At 40.1% G+C, this 26,607-nt stretch overlaps 1 protein-coding gene across 1 annotated transcript in view; it reads left to right on the top strand.

The window, feature by feature from the left end:
- DPT (dermatopontin) overlaps positions 1-26,607 on the top strand; it is a 41,246-nt gene extending 14,639 nt beyond the window's left edge. Inside the window, exons 2-4 of the mRNA XM_007172478.3 lie at positions 7,464-7,589; positions 21,748-21,855; positions 25,454-26,607. Of these exons, the coding sequence (XP_007172540.1) occupies positions 7,464-7,589; positions 21,748-21,855; positions 25,454-25,520 (301 nt within the window). The 3' untranslated portion in view covers positions 25,521-26,607. The remainder of the gene's footprint in view (positions 1-7,463; positions 7,590-21,747; positions 21,856-25,453) is intronic.

Raw genomic sequence — 26,607 nt, 5'->3', positions numbered from 1 at the left:
TCAGTGATCTCTTGGTTATTTAGTAATGTATTGTTTAGCCTGCATCTGTTTGTATTTTTTTACATTTTTTTTCCTGTAATTGATATCTAGTCTCATAGCATTGTGGTCAGAAAAAATGCTTGATACGATTTCAGTTTTCTTACGTTTACTGAGGCTTGATTTGCGACCCAATATATGATATATCTTGGAGAATGTTCCATGAGCACTTGAGAAGAAAGTGTATTCTGTTGTTTTTGTACGGAATATCCTATAAATATTAATTAAGTCCATCTTGTTTAATGTGTCATTTAAAGCTTGTGTTTCCTTACTTATTTTTATTTTGGATGACCTGTCTGTTGGTGAAAGTGGGGTGTTAAAGTCCCCTACTATGATTGTGTTACTGTCAATTTCCTCTTTTATGGCTGTTAGCATTTGCCTTATGCATTGATTTGCTCCTATATTGGGTGCATAAATATTTGCAATTGTTATATCTTCTTCTTGGATTGATCCCTTGATCATTATGTAGTGTCCTTCTTTGTCTCTTGTCATAGTCTTTATTTTAAAGTCTATGTTGTCTGATATGAGAATTGCTATGCCAGCTTTCTTTTGATTTCCATTTGCATGGAATATCTTTTTCCATCCCCTCACTTTCAGTTTGTATGTATCCCTAGGTCTGAAGTGGGTCTCTTGTAGACAGCATATATACAGGTCATATTTTTGTATCCATTCAGCCAGTCTATGTCTTTTGGTTGGAGTATTTAATCCATTTACATTTAAGGTAATTATCAATATGTATGTTCCTATTACCATTTTCGTAATTGTTTTAGGTTTGTTTTTGTAGGTCTTTTCCTCCTCTTGTGTTTCCTGCCTAGAGAAGTTCCTTTAGCATTTGTTGTAAAGCTGGATGGTGGTGCTGAATTCTCTTAGCTTTTGCTTGTCTCTAAAGGTTTTAGTTTCTCTGTCAAATCTGAATGATATCCTTGCTGGGTAGAGTAATCTTGGTTGTAGGTATTTCCCTTTCATCACTTTAAATATGTCCTGCCATTCCCTTCTGGTTTGCAGAGTTTCTGCTTAAAGGTCAGCTGTTAACCTTGTGGGGATTCCCCTGTATGTTATTTGTTTCTTTTCCCTTGCTGCCTTTACTAGTTTTTCTTTGTATTTAATTTTTGATGGTTTGATTTTATGTGTCTTGGCATGTTTCTTCTTGGATTTATCCTGTATGGGACTCTCTGTGCTTCCTGGACTTGGATGCTTATTTCCTTTCCCATGTTAGGGAAGTTTTCTACTGTAATCTCTTCAAATATTTTCTCTGTCCCTTTCTTTTTCTCTTCTTCTTCTGGGACCCCTATAATTTGAATGTTGGTGTGTTTAGTGTTGTCCCCGAGGTCTCGGAGACTGTCCTCAATTCTTCTCATTCTTTTTTCTTTATTCTGCTCTGTGGTAGTTATTTCCACTATTTTATCTTCTGGGTCCCTTATCCATTCTTCTGCATCAGTTATTCTGCTATTGATTCCTTCTAGAGAATTTTTAATTTCATTTATTGTGTTGTTCATCTCTGTTTGTTTGCTCTTTAGTTCTTCTAGGTCCTTGTTAAACATGTCTCGTATTTTCTCCATTCTATTTCCAAGATTTTGGAGCATCTTTACTATCATTACTCTGAATTCTTTTTCAGGTAGACTGCCTATTTCCTCGTCATTTGTTTGGTCTGGTGGGTTTTTATCTTGCTCCTTCATCTGCTGCATATTTCTCTTTCTTCTCATTTTGTTTAACCTAATGTCTTTTGGGTCTCCTTTTCACAGGCTGTAGGTTCATAGTTCCTGTTGGGTGTCTTCCCCTAGTGGGCAAGGTTGGTTCAGTAGGTTGTGTAGGTTTGCTGGTGGATGGGACTGGTGCCTGTGTTCTTGTGGATGAGGCTGGATCTTGTCTTTCTGGTGGGCAGGACTGTGTCTGGTGGTGTGTTTTGGGGAGTCTGTGACCTTATTGTGATTTTAGGCAGCTTCTCTGCTAATGGGTGGTGTTGTGTTTCCGTCTTGCTAGTTGTTTGGCATTGGGCTTCCAGCACTGGAGTTTGCTTGCTTTTGGGTGGAGCTCAGTCTTAGTGTTCAGACGGAGATCTCTGAGAGAGCTCCTTTCCTGCCCTTTCATAATAAACTTTGTGCTATGCTCTGGGGTAGACACTTGACATATAGCATCTCTTTAATCTTCATGTAATACTATCAGGGTAGAAATTGTTATCTCCATTTTGCGGAAGTAGGTATAAATGTCAGCAGAAAGGACAAGATGGGGAATGGAGTCATTCTGTTGGGGCTTAAGAGAGAAATCCAGAACTTTTAAAGCTCCTTTACGTAGGCAAACTTGCTCCCAAACTGGTTTGACTCTGCCCCTTGCCATTTCACTGCCCCACCATCCCAAGCCTGTCTCTTGTTTCTCTTCTCTGTCTTTAGTACCAATCTACTTCTTCTCTCCAATATCTGTATTGTTGTGGTGTCTCTTACTAGCACAGTTGTCTGGAAAGGATTGCAGACCAAGTACAGCACCAGACATAGAGTAGGTTCTAATGACTATTTGTTGAAAGACTTAACAAACATTCTGAAACTCTGTGACCCATGTTATAAATGTCTGATAGCAACTCAAAGGATTATTCTGGGGAAAATAGAATTTACAGGAATCAAACTTTACTCTAAAAGAATGAGTCTCCCTTGGTGGAACTTAAACCCTCATCAAGCTGGGTTGGGAGAGAAACACTGGGGAGTAGGAGCTTTGCCACATGGTCTCCCGTCACATGGAGTAGCCACCAGCCTGGATGATGATCAAAGCTGCTCTTATTCCATAATTGCCATGGAGCTGAAGACTGGCTAGCAGTCCTGGAAACACGTCTGTATGTATATAGAGCTGGAAGAAAGATACCAGCACAACCAGCCCATCTATTTGATAGGATTGTAAAAGCTCTTAACCAAGATAGTGCTGCTTTCCTTTACCCTGTTCTCTGCTCAACCCAATGTCACCCCCAACTTGCTAAGAGTTTGGACTTTCTTTGAGTTGGGACTGAGACCAGCAGAGACTGGAAGGAGAGACTAAAACTTCACAGAGGAGTTCACCAGCAAAACCAGATATGTGCACACCTTCCAGTCCTGGCCTCCATCATTGGGCCTGACCAACAGCCCTGGACCCAATGAAGAACACAAAAAACAGTGAGAAAGCCTGGCTGGAGATTGGACCAGAAGCAGAATGACAGTCCTGGAGCAGCATTTTGTGCTCCCTGAAAGTTCATGAACAGGAGCTTTGGCTTCAGAAAAATCTGAGTTTGGATCCTGGATCTTCCTGTTTCTATCTTCGCCAAGATTTTTGCAGGCATCATTTTATTTCATCCTCACAGTGACTTAGATGAGGCTCCGCACAGCACGTGAAGGTCAGGGCTAGGACCAGAACTCATGTCTGCTGATTCCTCAACAAGGGCTCTTTCCCCTGCATCCTATTGCTTCCATGTTTTGCTATTGTGGATGCAGGAGAAGGTTTTGTCTTTGCTTTCAGGGTGAAGGCCCTGAGAGAAACCACTTTCAGAAAGACCACTTTCTCAGAAAAGATCCATGACTATTGTCAGAGGAGGAGTAACTGCCTGCTGATTTTCCTTCTAGAAAGTTTCTAGTGTCAGGTGGATCATAGCTAACAGTGCTCCAGTTTGTGAAACTGAGCCTCCAGGCTTCAAAGGGATGATAAGAAAGAAAATATGTCTTTTCAAATGGAGAAGAGAGAGTCCTGAATGAGGACAGCCCAGGGTCCTCAGACTCTGAGGGAATGTTCTCAGGGAGTCTGTGCCTAGGGCTCAGCTGGGCTCCTGTCACTGTTCACCAGGAAAGCTGCAGTCTTGGGCTCAAACTCTTTTCTGTGGACCATTCAGGAGCAACAACCAAGTGCTGGGAAGTAAAGCAGATCCTCAGGAATGTCCTTTCACCATCAACCTTTTTTAAAAATTGAATCTGAATCACTTTAATGATTCAAGTTTTCTCCAACTTCCCCCGCCACTCCCATTGACAGGCTGCCCTCATTCCCTTTCTCACCTGCCTGGCTCCTGTGTTTGCAATCCTGCAGTTTGTGGCCAAATGTTTAGGTGAGTCTTATTAAATAAGGTACTTTTTAAAAAGGTGATTGAAAGGGAGAGGAATGCCTAAAGCTACATTCATTTTGCACCCCCGTCCTGGAGTAGGCTTTGTTCCTGAAAGAGAAGGTGGAAGTGGGAAGATGGATCGCTCACGTGAGTTCCTGAGAACTACTTGGAGGGAGTTTCAGGGCCCTTGCTGGATTTGAATGACAGGCTTTTAAAAGTCCATTCTGCCTCTGATAATGGAAGATGCCCTGATCATTCATTTGTTCATTCATTCTTCCATCAAACATTTGCTGGACCCCATTGTCAGGCACTGTGGGGAATTAAAATTGAAGATTAAGTGATCTTTCTCCTTCAAGGACTTTACCATCTATTGGGGGCAATAAGTCATACTCAAATATCTATGCTGCAAAGTGGGTGTGTCAACGACTAAGACAGTCGACTGCTGTGAGCTTTGTTTTAGGGAAACAGCAGTTCAAGGAACACACATGAGTCCACCAGCTTTCCACTGATGGAGACTGGGAAGCCAAGGGCAGATTTCACAGAGTATACTCACAAGTGCCGTGTGGACTAAATGAAAGTATGATGACAATAGTAAGTAATTTATTAATCATTAATAGACACTACCCCCAGAGTTGTATATACATAGCCTTATTTGGTCTTCACAATAACTTTAATAAGTACATACTGTTATTATGCCCATTTTACAGATGAGGAAACTGAGACCATTAGAGAGTCTGAAGCCTGTCAAAGGTGACACAGTCAGAAATGGTTGGAGCACCAGTCCAGCAACATAGCCTATGCTCTTAACTGCCCTGCTATACTGCTCTCACATGAGTGTGAAAATGTACCCTTACAAAAATCCAATTCTAGAAGGAATAATTTCATTGTGTTGGCCTCATGTACTGCCAAACTCCGGTGCAGGCTCACTCTACTAAAATGTGAGTGCAATGGGACAGAAGCTGGGGGAGGTGAGCTCTGTTTGGTTGTCTAACTTTCATCATATGTTCTTAGGCCCTAGGCCTGTAGTGTCCAAATAATCTTCACAGAGCAGTGTTATCTGAGGTGGTGTGTGAGAGAGTGACACACACACTTCCCATACAGGACTATGGGGTCAGCTGCCTGGCTGGCAGCCGGCGGAGAATTCATGGAACTTGGATGGCCTTCAGAACTGGTACCCCGTGAAACCATTCAGCTTATCTTGCTACATTTATTTTTGCTTATGGGAACTCACCACCCTGGGAATGCTATCCCCGTGATAGTCTGAGTGCACAGGACAAACCAAGACAATGGAACAACAGCTCCAGGGAAAGCACAGCCTGGCTCAGTTCTGAAAAGGCTGTTTTAGAGTAAGGCATAATTTTAGTGATGGTAAGGAGGAAGATCACAGAGAGCACCAGTTTGCTGCACCATCTCTCTCTGGACACATATGAGCTTTGTTTACAACTCTTAGAGCTTTCTGTTGAAGTTGGCTTTCACTTGCATTGCTAGAATTAGGATAGAATAAGGCCATGCTGGAAGATCAGCCCCCAAGGCTACCCTTCAGACCTTGGTTGTCCATTCCAAATGTGTGGCTTCCTGATACGTACCAGGTGTTTTCCAAGGTGGTAATACTCCTGATGAGATGTGAGCACTGGTAGAGCAAAGAAGACTAGATCATCAAAGGGCATAGGTCACAATTTTTGTCATAAATTGCACTATTGATCTCCTACAGCTGAGCTTTCTAAGGTCTGTCAGAACTTCTTACAGGTCCTGGGAACAGGGAATTCAAGCCAGTTTGTATGGTGACTGAGTACCAAGCCCATCTCTCAATTCTTCTTTCAACACAGAAGCACAGTGATTGATACAGAATAGTGAGGGAGTACAAGTTTGTTGAATGAATGAATGAATGGATAAATAAACACGTTTGAATATATATAAGCATAAATGAATAAATGAATAATAAATGATGAAAAGTACAGATGCTTTCTGACCAGACATGAAATATATTTAATATCTAGTTTTGTCAGATCCAGAAGATCATTTCCAATCATTAAAAAGAATGAAATGAAATCCAGTCACTGATGGTTTTATAGTTTGTGTGTCAGCAAGGTCCCTCTCACCTATCAGCATTGGGTACTTACTCTTACTTTATCTATTATATTTTCTGGAAACTTACCTTTCCTTCAAAAACAGGGTTATATTCCAGCAGCTTTCAGGTCGTGACACAGAGACAACTGCCTTCTCTGCTTACTCATAAGAGGGAACATGATCAATGGCCAGGTGGGTAAAAATACAAAGAAGCAGAGGTAGCTAAAGACCTCCTTTGGAAGGTTTTATGAAAGCTCTCACTCTGCCCAAGGTGGGAGCCCACTGTGGCCAGGTGGAGTACAGCAATCTCATCAACACAGCAAAAGGAGCAAGCCTTAAGGCACCGGTGGGATGTGGGGAAGGAGTGGGAGAAAGTGGGACAGGAGATGGAACAAAGGGAGAAATGATTACACTGTTCTAAGCCAACGCTTAGCTAGAAAGGTGCTGTGAAGATGAAACAGGCTGATTCCTAGATCAACAGCAGCCCGGACAGAATGAAAGAGTGAAAATTCATGTGACTGCAGGGAGGGTCTGTGGACTAGAAGAATTAGAACTGAGCAGCTTGGACAGGAAAGGGACCCTTAGAGGATGTTTGACGAGTTCAGGTGGCCCGTCACCACTCTGTAAGGACTGCCTCCATATGCCAGGACCCACAGTGGGCACTGGGGATAGAATTTTGACCAAAACACTCCCTGACCATGTAGAGCTTGCTGTCTAGTGGGCAATAGAAAGATTCCTGGATAAGTTGTCAGAACTTGGGGCTGTGGTCCCAGCTCCCCACAGCCTGTACTGGGTCACCCTGTACAAATCGCTGTGCCCATCGGGGCTTTGCCTGCTGAGTATCTTTGTGCTCAGTCTCCAGGCTTATGCTTCTAAGAAGGTCTTGTGAAAGCTTCTCTTTATATTCTTTTTATTTTAATTCAAGTAATGTGAATTATATTATCTTTTATTTTAAATGGCATGAACAATACAATATTGCATTTGTAAAAATTCTAGATGCCTCTATATCCATTCATTTATGCATTCTTCCATCTAACAATATATTCATAGAGGTCTAACAAGAGCAGAGTTTCCCAATTTTCCTTCGGTTGAAAGACTGTGAACCATTTGAATTTTAATGGTGAGTATACATCATTCCTACCAGTAAAACAAAGTTTTTTTATGATTTGCATAAAAATGGAATAAACTGTAAGGAATCTAGGTCATTGAAAGAGTGGCATGACTCAATAACTGAGGGAGCTGGGATCTTGGAAAGGGGGGGGGGTCTACTTGTGCATCATTGGTTTACTTGGATTTGTTCTCTTCTCTTCAGGTACCAGACGTGCTCCAACAATGGACTGGTGGCAGGGTTCCAGAGCCGCTACTTTGAGTCAGTGCTGGATCGGGAGTGGCAATTTTACTGCTGTCGCTACAGCAAGAGATGCCCATATTCCTGCTGGTGAGTTTAGCAGCCAAACGCAACTCCTCACTGCTTCTGCGGCTGGAGGGAAGCTTGCGGGGGGTTGGGAGTGGCGGTGCTCTGGTCCAGGTTTCTGGCTTCAAATAAACCTGGGCTGTCACAAACAAGTTTTAAATATAGCATCTAGCCTATAGAAGGGGATGAATGGATGGATGCATGGATGGATGGATGGATGGATGGATGAGTGGAAGAAAACACCAGAATAATATTCACACTGGGAGAGACCTTACAGGTCATCAACCCAATGCTCCTATACCCCTCTTTTGGCAGAGAAGGAAACAAACAGAATAGAGCAAGAATGTGACTTACCCGAAACCACCCAGCTATTTCATGGGGGTTCACTTCTAAGCTGAAGTGTACTGACTCCTGTTTCAGTGCTCTTTTCCCTCTATCAAAATAACTACTCATCACATCCAAGGCTGCTGAACCCATTTGGGAACCTATGTTTTCCCACGGGACTTCTTTGGAAGACGCCAACCCTGTTCCAAGTCAGAGTGGCAAACATAGTATATAATTACAGACTGAAAAAGGAGGCTAGTGCTTTCTAGATAACTATGTAATTCCAGTCTGTGAAATTTTGTTCCTTTCCCACTCCCTGGGCTGATACCAAATATCCCCTGACCTAGCCTTTGAGTTGACTAGGAGAATGTGTGTATATTTATTTACCCTGATAACTTACACTGGATGTTGACAACATAACTTGTCCCAAGTTCTTCAGTCTGCAAACAAGTCAGACATTTCTGCTTTGGACAAAGGAATCCAAAAGTGTCAACATTTGAAGGTTGGTGACTCAAAGGATGTATCTCTCCACAGTGTGATGCTTGGAAGAACAGCCTTGTGGGTTATGCTTATTCTCTGCAACCAGAGAGCATTACTCCACAGGTGCCCAAGTGGGGCACAATGTCTCTAGGGATATGCATCTCCAAACTCTTAACATTTTTCTGTTTGAAGCAATGATAAATGGTAAATTCAGAGATCAAGGTCAGCTGATATCAGTAGCTATCTGATGGGGCAGGGACCTCGTCCAGCTTTCCAAAATGCCTCCATAAAGCTTTTCTTACTCCACCACAGCAGGCAAACAGGCATGGATGGCTAGGGTGTAGGATATAACTGTGAAAGGTCCTGACTCCAAGGCCAAAGGGGTTTCACGTGCTGGGGTAGAGTAGAAGGAGCCCACCAATCATTAAGACACTAGGAAATTAATGAACATGGAGCTATGTAGGTAGGTACAAGGTCTTGATATCAAAGACTGACAAATAGAGATGTGCAACTTTTCTTAAGTTGCCCAAGACATTCAAATCTCTGGTAGCAACATTTATCCTTGGCTTTGGTCTGCAATGGTCTGCCCATCCTCCTTCACCACCCCACTCTCTCCCTTCCTCATCACACTACATCACCCAGACATGTCACTGATGGTTGGGAGAACCAAAGGGTGGGGGGAGAGAGGAGAGAATTACTCAGAAAGACACAGCAAGTCAACTTAGAAGCGGTCCCTCTAAGGAAGGCTTCACTTGGCTGCACCTCTTTCTGGTTGCGTGGTGTTAGAGCTGAGAGCTACCACGGTTGTCAAGGAAATGGTACTTTTTCAAAGGGACACTTGGAGCAGCAGCAGAATGAGATTGCCGTGTCACCATGGTAAGCAGTGCATGACTCACTACCCCACTGGTGTGTCTAGACATTTTAGTGGCATCCTTAAATTTCCTGAGTCATGACGGTATATGTTTTTCCAAATTGAATGAAACCTCTAGGGCATGAATTAGGTCATATTTCTTCAGCATCTCAGCATATTGCCTGGCACAAAGTAGGCCCTTAATAAATTTCTCGAATGAATAACAAAACATCACAGGAGCATAGGAACTGTAACAGTGGTGAAACCTGACATTGATATGATGATGTTTTATAGTGGAAAAGGACTTCATTCACGTGCATCATTTTATTTGATCCTTTTAACAGCCCTTTGGAGTGAGAACTGTTTTCCCACACCTTCCCACAGTGAAAACTCCTGATAACTCTCTTATTTGAAATCTTCCCTTACATCACTTTAACTAGCCTGAATCACCTCCCAGGGAACTGGACATGTGTAGGTGGGGACATTTTTCTCTTCCCACTTTGAAGGCCATTCTGCAGCACTGAGCCTGACACTGAGAAGTGAGCATCTATCCTCTCTGTGCTTGCAAGCTTTTAGGGATTCAGGAATAGCACCACTCTGCACAGGAAAAAAAAAAAAAAATCATCCAACCAACTCCCACATAAGTGCGGGATTTATTTGTTTGGTGGGAACCAAGGTGCTGCTCCCATTTCAGTCTCTGCAGTTTCTCATGAGATAATACAGCATCACTGAACTCTGGCAAGAAAGCGAATTCCTGATAGATGCAGACATGGCGTCACTCATCGGTCCCCACTGAGATTGGATACATATGTAAATGTTACACATATTTATTTATATGTGAGAATTAATTCTTTGTCCATTCATCTGCAAACCACAAACACGTCACTGAGGAAGCCACAACCTTTCAGAGACTGTTGGAAATAATTCCTCAGTCTCCAAACAGCTCCAGTGGCTGCATGCCATGCACCAGGCTGTCTCCCATCAGCACGCTAAGGCTGTCCAGGTGTAGAATATGTCCCAGGAACCGACAGTTTTTAATTGAGCATGTGTTTCCTTTCCTAAATGGTTCTTCTCCAGATTCGTGACCTTTCATCAGGTTCACTGGATAATATGTTTTGACCGAAAAAATAATGTCCTTCCTCAGAATTAACATAGATAACCCGTTAGTTTTCCTTCAGCCTTGAGTTTCTATGACTCTCAGATGTTTCATTCTATTTTCCACTGCCTGGTCCCCCTCTCTCTTCTGCTCAAGCCATAGCCACAGAATTTTTTTTCTTAATTCTTAGATAGTTCTAGCTAACAACAACAACAAAATCTGTTCATCAGAATATTCTCCTCTGTCTACCCCAAAGCGCTCCATCAAAGCTAATCTTTAACTCCTACTCTCGTTGTTCAGATTTTAATACAAGATGGATAGTGTCTGCATGACTGTTCCCATGAAATCATGGCAGAGACAAGAATGACCTCATAGGCACCTCCACTGTGGCGTCTGTCACCCCCACCCCAGCTCAGATGCCTGCTGCAGCACTGTTCCCAGAGGTCTGGTAGGAAGGGCGGCTTCTACACTGGTTCTTCTGAGCAGGTGGGAAGCTGTTATTATAGAGATGGAGACACCCACACTTTGAGAAATAGGACTGAATGTTAACATTTAAAGCAGCTTGCATTGAGTTTAGATGCTTCGGTGCCCTGGACCAACCATTGCCTGTCATTGCATGATGCACAAAGCACTCATTTTGGGAGACAATGGCCCCTCTGAGCTTGAGCAAAATCAGTCATACCTTTCATCAGTTGGGGTGGCCATCGTAATCACTGTGCCATATTTATAATACAGAGATGTGTTTGCTGCATGCATATCAGTGCTGCCTCCCTTCTTATGCTCAAACTTCAAGAGCAGAAATTTCAGAGATGTCGCTGGTTGTCTAGTAAGCATTGGGTAATGAAGGCCAGGCCCTACTTGCTACTTTAGAACAAAGTAAACCTCGCAATTTGAGACCAAATTTGTCATTTTGTTCTCTCTAGTCTGCTCCCCTTTACTGTTTTCTAGAAATAATCATTCATTCTTCTATTCATGAATTCATTTAATCAGACGGAATACAAATGAATATAAAATAAGTACAACTCATAGACTTTGATTCAGTTCCTGATGATCACGATGATGATGATAATGATGATTTTTATTTATTGAGCACCTACCATGTTAACACATTTACTTTTTTTTGAATTATATTTTATTTTTTTAATACAGCAGGCTTTTATTAGTTATTTTATAAATATTAGTGTATATATGTCAATCCCAATCTCTCAATTCATCCCACCACCACCACCACCCCCGCTTTCTGCCTTGGTGTCCATAAGTTTGTTCTCTACATCTGTGTCTCTATTTATACCCTGCAAACCGGTTCATCTGTATCATTTTTCTAGGTTCCACATACATGCATTAATATACGATATTTGTTTTTCTCTTTCTGACTTACTTCACTCTGTATGACAGTCTATAGGTCCATCCACGTATCTGCAAATGACCCAATTTCGTTCCTTTTTATATCTGAGTAATATTCCATTGTATATATGTACCACATCTTCTTTATCCATTCATCTGTCGATGGGCATTTAGGTTGCTTTCATGACCTAGCTATTGTAAATAGAGCTGCAATGAACAGTAGGATGTATGTGTCTTTTTGAATTATGGTTTTCTCTGGGTATATGCCCAGTAGTGGGACTGCTGGATCATATGGTAATTCTATTATTAGTTTTTTAAGGAACCTCCATACTGTTCTCCATAGTGCTGTATCAATTTACATTCCCACCAACAGTGCAAGAGGGTTCCCTTTTCTCCACACCCTCTCCAGCATTTGTCGTTTGTAGATTTTCTGATGATGCCCATTCTAACTGGTGTGAGGTGATACCTCATTGTAGTTTTGATTTGCATTTCTCTAATAATTAGTGATTTTGAGCAGCTTTTCATGTGCCTCTTGGCCATCTGTATGTCTTCTTTGGACAAATGTCTATTTAGGTCTTCTCGCCATTTTTTGATTAGGTTGTTTGTATTTTTAATATTGAGCTGCATGAGCTGTTTATATATTTTGGAGATTAATCCTTTGTTGATTCATTTGCAAATATTTTCTACCATTTTGAGGGTTGTCTTTTCATCTTGTTTGTAGTTTCCTTTGCTTTGCAAAAGGTTTTAAGTTTCAGTAGGTCTCATTTGTTTATTTTGGGTTTTTTTTCCATTACTCTGGCAGTGCATTTAAAAAGATCTTGCTGTGATTTATGTCACAGAGTGTTCTGCCTATGTTTTCCTCTAAGAGCTTTAGAGTGTCAAGTCTTACATTTAGGTCTTTAATCAATTTGGAGTTTATTTTTGTGTTTGGAGTTAGGTAGTGTTCTAATTTCATTCTTTTCCATATAGCTGTCTAGCTTTCCCAGCACCACTTATTGAAGAGACTGTCATTTCTCCATTGTATATCCTTGCCTCCTTTGTCATAGATTAGTTGACCAGAGGTGTGTGGGTTTATCTGTGGGCTTTCTATCCTGTTCCATTCATCTATATTTCAGTTTTTGTGCCAGTACCATATTATCTTGATTACTGTAGCTTTGTAGTTTAGTCTGAAGTCAGGGAGTCTGATTCCTCCAGCTCCGTTTTTTTCCCTTAAGATTGCTTTGGCTATTTGGGGTCTTTTGTGTCTCCATATAAATTTTAAGATTTTTTGTTCTAGTTCTGTAAAAATGCCATTAGTAATTTGTAGGGATTGCATTGAATCTGTAGATTGATTTGGGTACTACAGTCATTTTCACAATATTGATTCTTCCAATCCAAGAACATGGTATATCTCTCCAACTGTTTGTGTCATCTTTGATTTTTTCATCTGTGTCTTATAGTTTTCTGAGTACAGGTGTTTTACCTCCTTAGGTAGGTTTATTCCTAGGCATTTTATTCTTTTTGTTGCAGTGGTGAACGGGATTGTTTCCTTAATTTCTCTTTCTGATCTTTTGTTGTTAGTATATAGGAATGCAAGAGATTTCTGTGCATTAATTTTGTATCCTGCAACTTTACCAAATTCATTGATTAGCTCTAGTAGTTTTCTGGTGGCATCTTTAGGATTTTCTATGTATAGTATCATGTCATCTGCAAACAGTGACAGTTTTACTTCTTCTTTTCCAATTTGTATTCCTTTTATTTCTTTTTCTTCTCTCATTGACGTGGCTAGGACTTCCAAAACTATGTTGAATAATAGTGGCGAGAGTGGACTTCCTTGTCTCATTCCTGACCTTAGAGGAAATGGTTTCAGTTTTTCACCATTGAGAATGATGTTTGCTGTGGGTTTGTCGTATACGGCCTTTATTCTCTTGAGGGAGGTTCCCTCTATGCCCACTTGCTGGAGAGATTTTATCATAAATGGATGTTCAATTTTGTCAAAAGCTTTTTCTGCATGTATTGAGATGATCATATGGTTTTATTCTTCAGGTTGTTAATATGGTGTATCACACTGATTTATTTGCATATACTGAAGAATCCTTGTATCCTTGGGATAAATTCCACTTGATCATGGAGTATGATCCTTTTAATGTGTTGTTGGATTCTGTTTGCTAGTATTTTGTGGAGGATTTTTGCATCTATATTCATCAGTGACATTGGGATGTAATTTTCTTTTTTTGTAGTATCTTTGTCTGGTTTTGATATCAGTGTGATGGTGGCCTTGTAGACGGAGTTTGGGAGTGCTCCTTCCTCTTTAATTTTTTGGAAGAGTTTGAGAAGGATGGGTGTTAGCTCTTCTCTAAATATTTAATGGAATACACCTGTGAAGCCATCTGGTCCTTGACTCTTGTTTGTTGGAAGATTTTTAATCGCAGTTTCAATTTCATTACTTGTGATTGGTCTGTTCATATTTTCTGTTTCTTCCTGGTTCAGACTTGGAAGGTTACACCTTTCTAAGAATTTGTCTATTTCTTCCAGGTTGTCCATTTTTTTTGGCATAGCGCTGCTGTAGTAGTGTCTTATGATGCTTTCTATTTGTGCGGTGTCCATTGTAACTTCTCCTTTTTCATTTCTAATTTTATTGATTTGAGTCCTCTCCCTCTTTTTCTTGATGAGTCTGGCTAAAGGTTTATCAATTGTGTTTATCTTTTCAAAGAACTAGTTTTTAGTTGTATTGATCTTTGCTATTGTTTTCTTTGTTTCTGTTTCATTTATTTCTGCTCTGATCTTTATGATTTCTTTCCTTCTACTATCTTTGGGTTTTGTTTGTTCTTCTATCTCTAGTTCTATTAGGTATAAGGTTAGATTTTTTTATTTGAGATTTTTCTTGTTTCTTGAGGTAGGATTGTATTGCTATAAACTTCCCTCTTAGAACTGCTTTTGCTGCATCCCATAGGTTTTGGATTGTCGTGTTTTTGTTGTCATTTGTCTCTAGGTATTTTTTAATTTCCGTTTTGATTTATTCAGTGATCTCTTGGTTATTTAGTAACGTATTGTTTAGCATCCATGTGTTTGTGGGTTTTTTACGGTTTTTTCCCTGTAATTTGTTTCTAATCTCATAGTGTTCTGGTCAGAAAAGATGCTTGATATGATTTCAATTTTCTTAAATTTACTGAAGCTTGGTTTATGACCCAAGATGTGATCTATCCTGGAGAATGTTCCATTTTCACTTGAGAAGAAAGTGTAATCTGCTGTTTTTGGATGGAATGTCCTATAAATATCAATTAAATCTCTCTGGTCTATTGTGTCATTTAAAGTCTGTGTTTCCTTATTAATTTTCTGTCTGGATGATCTGTCCATTGGTGTAAGTGAGGTGTTAAATTTCCCCACTATTATTGTGTTACTGTCGATTTCCTCTTTTATAGCTGTTAGCAGTTGCCTTATGTATTGAGGTGCTTCTATGTTGGGTGCATATATATTTATAATTGTTATATCTTCTTGGATTGATCCCTTGGTCATTCTGTAGTGTCCTTCTTTGTCTCTTGTAACATTCTTTATTTTAAAGTCTATTTTATCTGATATGAGTATTGCTACTCCAGCTTTCTTTCGATTTCCATTGGCATGGAATATCTTTTTCTATCTCTTCACTTTCAGTCTTTATGTGTCCCTAGGTCTGAAGTAGGTCTCTTGTAGACAGCATATATGTGGGTCTTGTTTTTGTAACCATTCAATGATCCTGTGTCTTTTGGTTGGAGCATTTAATCTATTCATGTTTAAGGTAATTATTGATATGTATATGCCTATTACCATTTTCTTAATTGTTATGGGTTTGTTTTTGTAGGTCCTTTTCTTCTCCTTGTTTCCCACTTAGAGAAGTTCCTTTAGCATTTGTTGTAGAGCTGGTTTGGTGGTGCTGAATTCTCTTAGCTTTTTTTGCCTTTAAAGCTTTTGACTTCTCCATTGAATCTGAATGTGATCCTTGCCGAGTAGAGTAATCTTGGTTGTAGGTTCCTCCCTTTCATCACTTTAAATGTATTGTGCCACTCCCTTCTGGCTTGTAGAGTTTCTGCTGAAAAATCAGCTATTAACCTTATGGGAGTTCCCTTCTATGTTATTTGTCATTTTTCCCTTGTTGCTTTTAATAATTTTTCTTTGTCTTTAGTTTTTGTCAATTTGATTACTATATATCTTTGCATGTTTCTGCTTGGGTTTATCCTGCCTGGGACTCTCTGAGCTACCTGGACTTGGGTGGCTATTTCCTTTCTCCTGTTAGGGAAGTTTTTGACTATAATATCTTCAAATATTTTCTCAGGTCCTTTCTCTCTTTCTTCTCTTTCTGGGACCCCTATAATGCAAATGTTGGTGTGTTTAATGTTGTCCCAGAGGTCTCTTAGTCTGTCTTCATTTCTTTTCATTCTTTTTTCTTTATTCTCTTCTATGGCAGTGAATTCCACCATTCTGTCTTCCAGGTCACTTATAAGTTCTTCTGCCTCAGTTATTCTGCTATTGATTCATTATAGTGTATTTTTCATTTCAGTTATTGTATTGTTCATCTCTGTTTGTTTGTTCTTTAATTCTTTCTAGGTGTTTTTCTTTAATCCTTCTAGATCTTTTTAAAATATTTCTTGCATCTTCTCGATCTTTTCCTCCATTCTTTTTCCAAGGTCCTGGATCATCTTCACTATCATTATTCTGATTTTTTTTCTGGAAGGTTGCTTGTCTCCACTTCATTTAGTTGTTTTTCTGGGGTTTTATCTTGTTCCTTCATCTGGTACATAGTCCTCTGCCTTTTCATTTTGTTTATCTTTCTGTGAATGTGGTTTTCCTTCCACAGGCTGCAGGAATGTAATTCTCCTTGCTTCTGCTGGCTGCCCTCTGGTGGATGAGGCTATCTAAGAGGCTTGTGCCTCATTTACTTCTTATGCATGTGACTCATGATACTATGACACAGATCAGATAATTGAGGTGCAGAAATTGTGACTTGTTCAAAGTACTGAACTCAATTCCAACAGGTCTATCTGCTTCCCAATCCCATGTTCTTTGCAGAGAACTGAGCTCTCTGAGTGTTGATAAGGAAATAAGCCCTGGACAGATGAATTATTAGGTAACAATACAGTAGGCATCTAGTAGTGAAAACAGAGAAGAAAGTGGTTATTTTTGCTGAAGGGGAGATGTTGCAGGTGAAATTGCCCCCACTGATTGCAGGACCATGGCAACCATGATATAAGGTGGCCAGTGAAAGCCAGCATGAATCAAAACAAACGTGTTTGCTGACCAGCCCTGAGCTTGGACAGTGAGCTGGAAACTCAGTTCTAAGAGAATAATTTGGAAAATACTTAGGGACTTTCCTCTTCTAATTTGTCACAGATATCTCTGGAACTGTGTTCCCCATGTTGTGATACATACTTGAACTGTTTGATATATAGATCTCCAAAATCCACCACAAGAGGACAGACATGAACATACTGCATTCTTTCTCATACCCCCAGAGTTCAGGGTCTCTCTGCAGAGAAGGGCACTTTGGTGACTACAGAGTCGTTTAGTCTCACTTGACCACTTTCCCCAGCTCTTTGCAGGAGAAGCCAGGGTGACTGTTCCCTTGAGGTTGCTTTCCTTTATGCATAAGTGCAATTGGGTTTTACTTTTTGCATTTTTGCAAAAATAATTCAAGCAGGTTCTGATACAGCACCTATTGGGGATGCCAGGCCACTGGCAAATTAGCCTAACCTAAAGTTTTCTCATTTCTTGTAGCTTACCTAGGAAAGCATTTATTATGCAAGAGGATTGATCACAAACAGATTCTGTTTATTTAAGACATTTCTCAATGATTTGCCTGTCAGAAAGGGGTATCCTCTTTTTGGCTGGATGCAGAATGTAGGCCAGCTTCAACACATCAAGTCTATAAATGTTGAATTTCTCCTCCATGCCCACTGCTGAACTAGATCATAAAGGTGTATATGACTTCCATGTACCAATGACCCCTCAAAGAGTTCACTCTTTTGATCATCATCATGAAACAAGATGCTATACAGTATTTTGTTTTTAATCAAATGTTAAATATGTGGTGCTAACAAGTAATAGAACATTAGAATATGATATTTTAAATAAGGTGCTAATTGGGAAGTGGAGAAAATAGGAGCAAAACAGAATTAGAGATTGGACTGACCAGAAGAAGCTTCTCTGAAATGTTGTTTGAGCATGGGCTGAGCTCTAAAAAATGGGATGGAAAACATTGTTTACTCTTGTCTTTAAAAATGCTCAAGTATGGCTTCCTCAGGTACCCCTTTCTGGTTTGTTAACTTGTAAATGCTGAGTTTTCTTCCAGTTTTTATGGTAGAAGTCTGTAGTGTGTGCCTCTCTGGCATCCCACAAAGTGGGATAAGGTTGAGGATGTGACACTAGCTGACTTTGGGCCATGAGACATGGCCCCATTTGTTCATGTGCACTCCAGTGGGGTGCACGGCCTGAAAGTGGAGCCTCTAGGATGATCCCAAATAATCCAGCTGTCCTACCTACCAGCAGGTCAGAAATGTAACAAATAGATGCTGGTGCTATGAAGTCTGATTTTATGTTCAAGTCTCAGTAATCAATAATAAAGGTGAAGTTTGTTAAAATCTTATACTGAGTCACTTTCTGTTAAAGAATAGAGTCAAAACCCTTTAACTATTAAAAACTGCATAATTTCTTAAGCAAACCTCTGACAAAAAGTAAAATTATCCTCTTTATCTAACTAAATTCTATCTCTACTCCCCTTTTTAAAATGAATGTGATAACATATATCTGAGTAAGCTCTGTGATATGTCCTATTCTCACAGCGAAGGAGAATGCCATCTATCAGCTGCAGTTCAGTTTGTGGTAATGTATTGGAGAGCAATCATTTATTGATTCTAGTTGGATCTACTGATAATTTCAGAGCTTTAATAACCTTAGATGAGAAAATCCTATATCAGTCTTAAAAATCCCTTCCATTTGCATGGGCTCTCTTCAGTTCATAACTAATCTCCTTCAACCTTATCTCATACAAGAAGTTGTACAAGTGGTTCTATGTTATCAGGTTCTCACTTAGCTTTGGAACAACTTTCTGTCTCTCTCGTCTTGCCTGCATAGGGCATACAAAGTAGTGTCAAGCGAGGAATTGTACCCCAATAGTCACTCATCCAAAAGTGATAGGAGGAACACATACACACACATATGTACTTCTTTGTAAAGGGGTATGTAAGGCTCCTGATAGAAGAGCTTCAGTAATAGACTCATTTCAGTAAATTGAATAAAGACACCTTTCTGACTGACCTTTCCCTTCATCTTGCCAAGCTGAAGGCTTGTTTGATTGTTGTAATTGGTCTAGGAATGTATGGTAATGCTCATTATGAAGTGTGCTTTTCCAAAAAGCTTCCTGAAGTGACCTGGTAATTCACAAGGAATCTGGAACCACACTGAACTCTCCCCCTCTCTCCCTCTGGAAGCTCATTGCCATAGCTTATGAAACCCTGATCTTCTGCTTCCTTGTAGTCTCTTAATTTCCTGACAAGTCCCTATGCCCTTGTCCCAATACCTAGTTCTGAAAGTTTAAATTCTTTTTTTCCTCTGAGGAGCCATTACTAGGGCTTTCATTTATTAGAATATTTTGTGTGTGCATGATGTCATCATGAACTAAATGGAGACACGTCTATCTGGTTCTAAAATTCAGAATCCTGGAATGTATTGAAACAGCAGCCCCCTCTATGAACGGTGTTTGGGAGGTTCACTTTCCTCCCAAAGGGGAGGAAAGGGGCCTTTCCCCCTCTGTATTTTCAGTTTCATAAAGTAGGGATAATTTCTATCAATATCCAAACTCCTTCCCTAGCCCCCTTAATCCAGGATTCTGTAAGATAGTCTAAACTTTATCTCATGATTTTATAAGAAAAACAAAACAAAACAACAACAAACTCCAGAAATCAAGCAAAAACAAAAACTTGCCTGGGATCAAGATGGAAATACACAAATAAGCATGCATAATACCTTCTCCAGGGCATTCTAGAAATTCACTGAACAGCAGTCCCCCACAGAGAAACCTCCCAGTTGAACAGCAGGACCTTTGGTCTGGTCACCTCCAAAAATGAAATAATAGGGAATGCTTGTTGAAGAAAGCGTTGGATGACTTTTGTCCGCCTTTGAAGCTTAAAACGTCATGATTTTTTTTAAATGCAAGCCTCTTTCCCAATTATTCCAAATGTATTTAACTATCCAAATCATCTGAAAGTAGATCAGTAAAGACTTAAAAAATAAAAGTCTAGCCTAATTATTTCCAATAGTTTTGGCAATTGGATTTAGCCTAATGCAGTATTACCTTATGTAGATTTTGCCTCAGCAGGTATTAAAATGTTTGGCAATTAACTTTTATACATTGTATCTAAAGAATGCTCTAAAAGTTCTGGAAAATACTTTGTGCTTCCTGATGCAAGAAAAACGCCTCCTACTCCATCTCTTTTAATCCTAATTTGCATTATCAACATTCTCAACAAATCCCTCTTTCTTTGGGTAAACTTGAATCTAGCACTTGTTAGAATCCTCAGGGATCATAAACCAATGGAATCCAAATGACAACCTATTAGGTCCACTTATGAGTCATTTAACATTTTCATTAGAAAGAGAAAGCCCTTGTTCTGGGTCTCTTTAGAAGCACAAAATAGACTTCTGCATTAGCCTTATTTCCTTTCATGAACATTAAGCAGAAATACATGTAACCCACTCCAGGTTGGGTCTGGCATCCTGATAGAGCATAATTATGTCTTGAGAAGAGAAAAATCAGAGAACAAGGACAACTGCATAATGTGGGAAAAGGAATGGTTATGAACAAAGACAGTGAATTTTTAGGGCTCTGGCTAACCCAGGTTACCTTGAGCTAACCATTGATCTTGCTGCATCTAAGCATTGATATTCTCTTGGGAGACCTTCCAGTTTATAAATCAATCTTTTTAAGATTTCATGACAATCTTGCAGTATTATGACTACACAGAGAGAGATCTTTCTATCATCAACAGACAATGACCTGTGACCCCAAATCACATTAAATTACTAACACTCACTATTTGTTTCCCAAGCAGCCTTGGGGGTGCAGATGAAGACTTTGGGGAATGTATCATAATGAAAGGACTATTTTGGTCCTGAAGAGCCCCAGTGGTGAAGCCTTATAAGAACCAGGAAATTCTAGATTTATTCCAGGGTGGACCACAACGAACCTATTCAGAGAGAGGCCCAGGATTGACTTAATCTTGGAGAAAGAAGGAAAGGAGAAGGAGGAAGAAGAAACAAAATTTCTCCTAATAATTCAACTCCTACCACGTGTCACACATATTTGTATTAGTGCCAATGACAAACCTATAAGGTAGCTTTCATTCTTCTATAGACCAGGAAACTGAGATTAAATGACTCTTCCAAGGCTATTTATTTATTCAGCAAATACTTACTAGGTACCAGGAACTGTTTTAGGTGCCAAATAATGGCAGACTAGGTAAAGACCACCCTTGTACAGCTTACCTTTTACTTTAATATTTTTCAAATACCTTTTTGATCATGACTCACAGTAAAAAATGCATATTAAACTATTACACAATGCAAACGTCATATAAATACAAACATGCGTACATACTTGAAACAAAGTTTTTACACACATACCCAAGAACTTATCTTTAGTGTGTACAATGCAATCTCTGATATTTTCTATTCTATTTCTTCTTTTTCTAAAGTTCATCTGGTATTAACCAATTAAATTGATTTCACGATCTGCTATTAAGTCACAATCCACAGTTTGAAAACATGGTTCTAGTGGACTTGAATGGAATGGACTATTATTGATATTAATCAATATTTCCTCAAGGCCTGAGGAGTTATCTACATCTTTTTTAAACTAAGTGTATAGTTTAATGGCAAGAAGGAATATGAGAAGTGCAAGGAAGCTGTCCATCATTTTGCAGCCTGGAATGGCTTGGTGGAGGCCATCCAGCTCTGGTTTGGGTCTCCCATAATGTTCAAACTCCATCTCTCCTTTATAGTATGTCTCTTGTTTGCTCCTGTTTGCCCCCAGCAATAATAGTTTTATCTTTTTCCTCTAACCTTTTGTTCTTCCCACATAGGCTGACAACAGAATATCCAGGCCACTATGGTGAGGAAATGGACATGATTTCCTACAATTATGATCACTATATGCGAGGAGCAACAACCACTTTCTCTTCAGTGGAAAGGTGAGCCTTCACCATGGGCTAGGGTTAGCGAGGTCAGGAATTAGCTCCACACAAGGATCACGCCTGCAGGAACCTTGATCTGGGGTTTTCCCTATTTTAGTTTCCTACTTGGTCTAAGATTAACTGAGAGATTGATGGGACAGTGGAAAGAAATGGGAATTGAACCCATTTCATGCAGCAGCTCGCCCTTGCAGATGAGGTTGTGTTCCAGCTTGCTCAGAGCAGGAAATTCCCAACTTGGTATTCCATGATGTTCTAAGCTCTTCCCTTTACTCAATTTCAAAGAGCACTTTTCCTTACCAAACATTAGGAAGAGAGCAAAAAATGAGTGAAAGAGTACCCACTGTCAAGATGAACCCTCTCCAATGCCATTTCTCCCTATGGTCCCCACTTTGGGTTGTGGGAAGGGAGAGAGAAGAGAAGAAGAGGGGGCTGGAGGGGAGAAACACACAAAACTTACCAACCATGTTTAGAAATAAAAAAGGAGAATTTAAATAACGGAAAAGAAAACGGCACTAATTTTTTAAATCTGTTTGCTCTCATAATCAGCTCCCAATCTTATCACAAATATTGACTACATCAAAACAAAACAATAAGAAGAAAATAAAAATTCTTCTCCCTACTGATAAAGAGATATGAATAAATTCAGGTGTTAAAAGGTTGATCTGTCTACTTTTAGTCAGGTGATCATCACTTTACACAGCAAATGAATTCCTGAAAAGTTAGCAATAAATATTTTTCAAATAGGACAAAACCTAACTCATTAACTCATTAAATAATAGATTGACAAATTTGAGTGTGACATCTTTTGTGTATATTTATGCTTTTGAGTGCAATGATATCACACCTAACTGAAGTTAAGTTACTTAGTATGACCCTTAATTTAAAAAACAAGAATAAAACAGAAAAAAAACCATGAAGTAGCTCTGAAATGACACAATATGTGTTGCCGGTTCCATGAACAAAAACCCTTACATTTACTCATAGGAGAAATTCTTAGTTCTCACACATTAATTATTTGTATTTTAGATACGTTTTTATCTCGCTTAGTTACTATTTTCTAGAAGGGGCAAATTAAAAATTAAGAGGGAAGATACTACTTAGAATGAGACTCACCTCACCAGTTAGAAGAAATAGCTGAATGATGTGACACACACAAAAACATACTTAAGAAAAAGAAAGAAAGAAAAGGAAAGACCTAAGAACTCAAAGACTATGGAAGCCCGGTGACATTTAGCAGGAGTGTGTATCCCCAGCGGTCAACACTGGATAACATTATATCAGAGTGCTCAGTATTCCTAATGATGTCTCCAAGTCATCATGAAAATTAGTTCTGCATCTCCTGCTTAAGAAGGCAGGAAGGAATACAGTAAAGAAAGCATGCCATCCAAAATTTCCACCACATAAATACATTTTGGCAGTTAAAATGTCCAACTGCTTGGCTTGGAAATTTTCAGTTATGTGGCTTAACTCAAAATCTTGGAAAATTGAGATACTATGTCATGCATTTGTTTAAAATGAATATACCCATGCAATTCTGCTGCTGTCACTAACAATCAGTGGCTTAAAGGTCCACAACTTGGATTTCTTCCACTCTGCTAAAAGAGGCTGAGGCCACTACCTTGGAGAGATATTGTCAGTGCACAGGACTCACTGGGCAGGAGCTTTTCCTCTACATGCAAAGCATAGTGGTTTCCTCCTGGAATGGAGTTGCTCATCTGGGGCACTACTGACAACTGGGGCCAGATACTTCTTTGTTGCAGGACCCTTTCCTGTGCAGTCTAGATGTTCAGCAGCATCCTGGCCCCTACACACTAGCTGGCAGTAGCAACCCCCGCCCATAGTTGTGACAACAACAACGAACCCTGGGGAGCAAAACTGCCCCTGCTTGAGCACCACTGTCCAGGAAAGAAATCAGCGACTAAGCCTGATTTGAGTACCTTGATTCTTTTACAACCACGTAGTCTACATTTTGCTTAGCATCAATTAAAAGCCTCGTAAAAGGGTAGTGTGAATGCCTGGCTGAAGATCTTATTTACCTGTGTCTGTTGGCACAGAGATAAATAAGACTTGTCTAGAGTAATAAAATTCATTTGATAAATACGCATGCCACCAATTTTCTAACCTCCATCTAAAACAAGCCATGTCCTCTGTTGACAACTGCAGGAATAAATACTAATAAATAGTTGGTTATCCAGGCTCTTAAAGATTTGTACTGGAGGACCCTATGCCCAATAACTCTAAACAAACAACCTGGAGCAGCAGACTCAAATTATAAAGGCTGCCTTAGGCTGTTTGAGCAGCATGTACCATAGCTGCTGTTATCTCCCAGAACTGAGAGTGTTCAGTCCCACCTTCCAGATGGATGAAGATCTTATCACTGTTGGTGTTTAAGAGAAATTGATCTGGGAAGAGGCCTTTCAGATTGAAAAGGAAGAAGTATATTCTAAGGTTGAATGACCTCACTGTGCTTGGGAAGCATTTGTGTGATCGTATACGGAATGACTCTTTCTTTTTGCCCTTCATCAAGACTTTGCAAAGGATGTGACAGCCCATGTCCTCGATGGGGTTATGGGTATCAAGTTATGGAGGCATTCTGATATAAGATAAAGAGGAAGATTAGAGTTCAACAAACTTGGAACCTGAAATTGTCACCTAATTATGTTAATGAAGGTCACTTATTTCTCTGAGTCTGCTTCTCCACCTTAACAGTGACTTATCACAAGGATTAAACAAAAAAATATGTAAAGCATCTAGTGCAATGCTGGATATATTGGAGGACTCAGCAAATAGTAGTTACAATTGTCATTACCATCACCGTTATCATTGTTAAACAGTATCAGACCAGAAAAGTGCTGTGCAGAGTAGGATCTCAATAAAGTTTTGTTAAGTGGGTAAACAAAGAACTTAGGCTAGCTCTTAGCAAAGAACATTCCTTGAAATGTATCCACACCATGTTTTTTCAAAATTGAGCAATTCTATGCCCTCTCATACCCATGCCTGACCATTTAAACAAATACTCAATTCAATTTCTGTTATACAAGAATGGCAGGCATTTTCTTTTTCACTTTATGGTTTTTAGAGCTGTTTCCCCTCCCTTCATTTCCCTATGATAGTGTCTTCTGAAGGGGAACACACAGGGTATAGCATGGAGCCTAGTACATGATAGGTATTTAGGAAAAGAAAGAATGAGCCAATGGATGGCCTAAGTAAGAGAAGATTCTTTACCGTGAAGTGGAGACAATGTTGAATAAGTGCTTTTATTACAAGTTGTTAACCTATATGTCCAAGAGGTCCCTTGGAGACAGAGCAGTGGTGAACTGATCACTGGTGATAAACAGGACCTCAACATGCCAGTGACCTAGTTAGTCCCCTCCTAGGTGCAACATAACTAGGTGAGGAGGTGTCCAGAACTCCTGACCTCATAGAAGATTACTTGTATGTTTTCTAGAGACTTCATAGATGTGTCTTCTGAGAGGAAAGTGAAATTAGTTGGCCTTAAATTCTCCAAAGGTTTTTCATTGCTTTTCTCTTAGCAGTGATTTTTCCTAAGGTGTCTTTTCTCACTGACGTTAACTCTCTGACTCTCTCCCCACAGGGATCGCCAGTGGAAGTTCATAATGTGCCGGATGACTGACTACAACTGTGAATTTGCAAATGTTTAGATTTGCAACCTACCAATCTGGGTGAAGGGAAGGGGGCCAGGAGACCTGAGGATGTCCACTTATGTTAACATCAGTTGGGACTCCTAAGTGGTTTCTACTGCTCTCTTTTCTTCTCCCTGAGCTGGTTGGTAGTTGCTATGCCAGCTTTCTGGGCCCTTCTGACTAGTATCACACTTATAATAAAATCCACAGTTTCTCACTTTCGACATGTTCCATAGCAACCATTTTATATGAGTGACAATGGCTCTGTTGCACACCATATATTCTGTGTGCATGCTCACAGCCTGAAAAAAAGCCTGACTGCTGGAGCACCTGTCACAGCCTTGCTGCTGCTTTTACTACCCAATAAGCTGCCTGTTGCTGAGCAGTGTCTGTGAACAGGTTCAGTAGTGGAGTGAAGGGGCAGAAACTGAGGAAGGGGGAGGAAGGTCTGCAGCTATGACTGTTTGAAGGAAACCTAGGGTCGTCACCTAGAACAGACCTTCTGCCTTCAGGGGACGTGCTTCCACTCACCCCCACCACATGAGCCATGCTTGCCTAGAAGTTCAGCTGCAGAGCTCTGTGCTCCAGGAGGGAGGAGACTTGGAGGTGAAATGAGGAGGTGGAAAAGTTTGGGGGCTGAAAGACTGAGGATTAGAAGAATTTCCTAAATTGGAAGAAGGCTACTAGCATACCCAGTAATGAAAATGAGCATAGGAACCAGAGGAACCTGTGGGAATCAGTCTCAAGTAAGACAGAAACAAGAAAGAAGAGAGAGGTCAGAGAATGGGACTCAGATTAGGAACCTGGAGGGAAGGGGAGTGTGGTCAGGTTGCTTTGGAAAACTGAAAAAGGGGTTTAACTCACTGGCACCTGGAAAGGCTGGCATATGCCCTGTAGCTGTGAGAGCTACTGGAAAACTCACTTGGATTGGTCTCAGTATTCTGGATGGGAAAGGCTGTCCTGGGGGGTCTACTTCTCTTCTGTGTGTCGTTTAGGAGTGTCTTTTGCAGAGGTGGCATTATCTTTCCTCCTCCTGTGATGTCTCCGTCCCCAGCCCTTTGCACTCTCTTCATCATAAAAGGAATAAAAATGTTAACATTTACAA

The sequence above is a fragment of the Balaenoptera acutorostrata genome, chromosome 1 (assembly GCF_949987535.1).
Source record: "Balaenoptera acutorostrata chromosome 1, mBalAcu1.1, whole genome shotgun sequence".
Classification (NCBI taxonomy): Eukaryota; Metazoa; Chordata; class Mammalia; order Artiodactyla; family Balaenopteridae; genus Balaenoptera; species Balaenoptera acutorostrata.
This window is presented reverse-complemented; position numbering and strand designations above follow the sequence as displayed.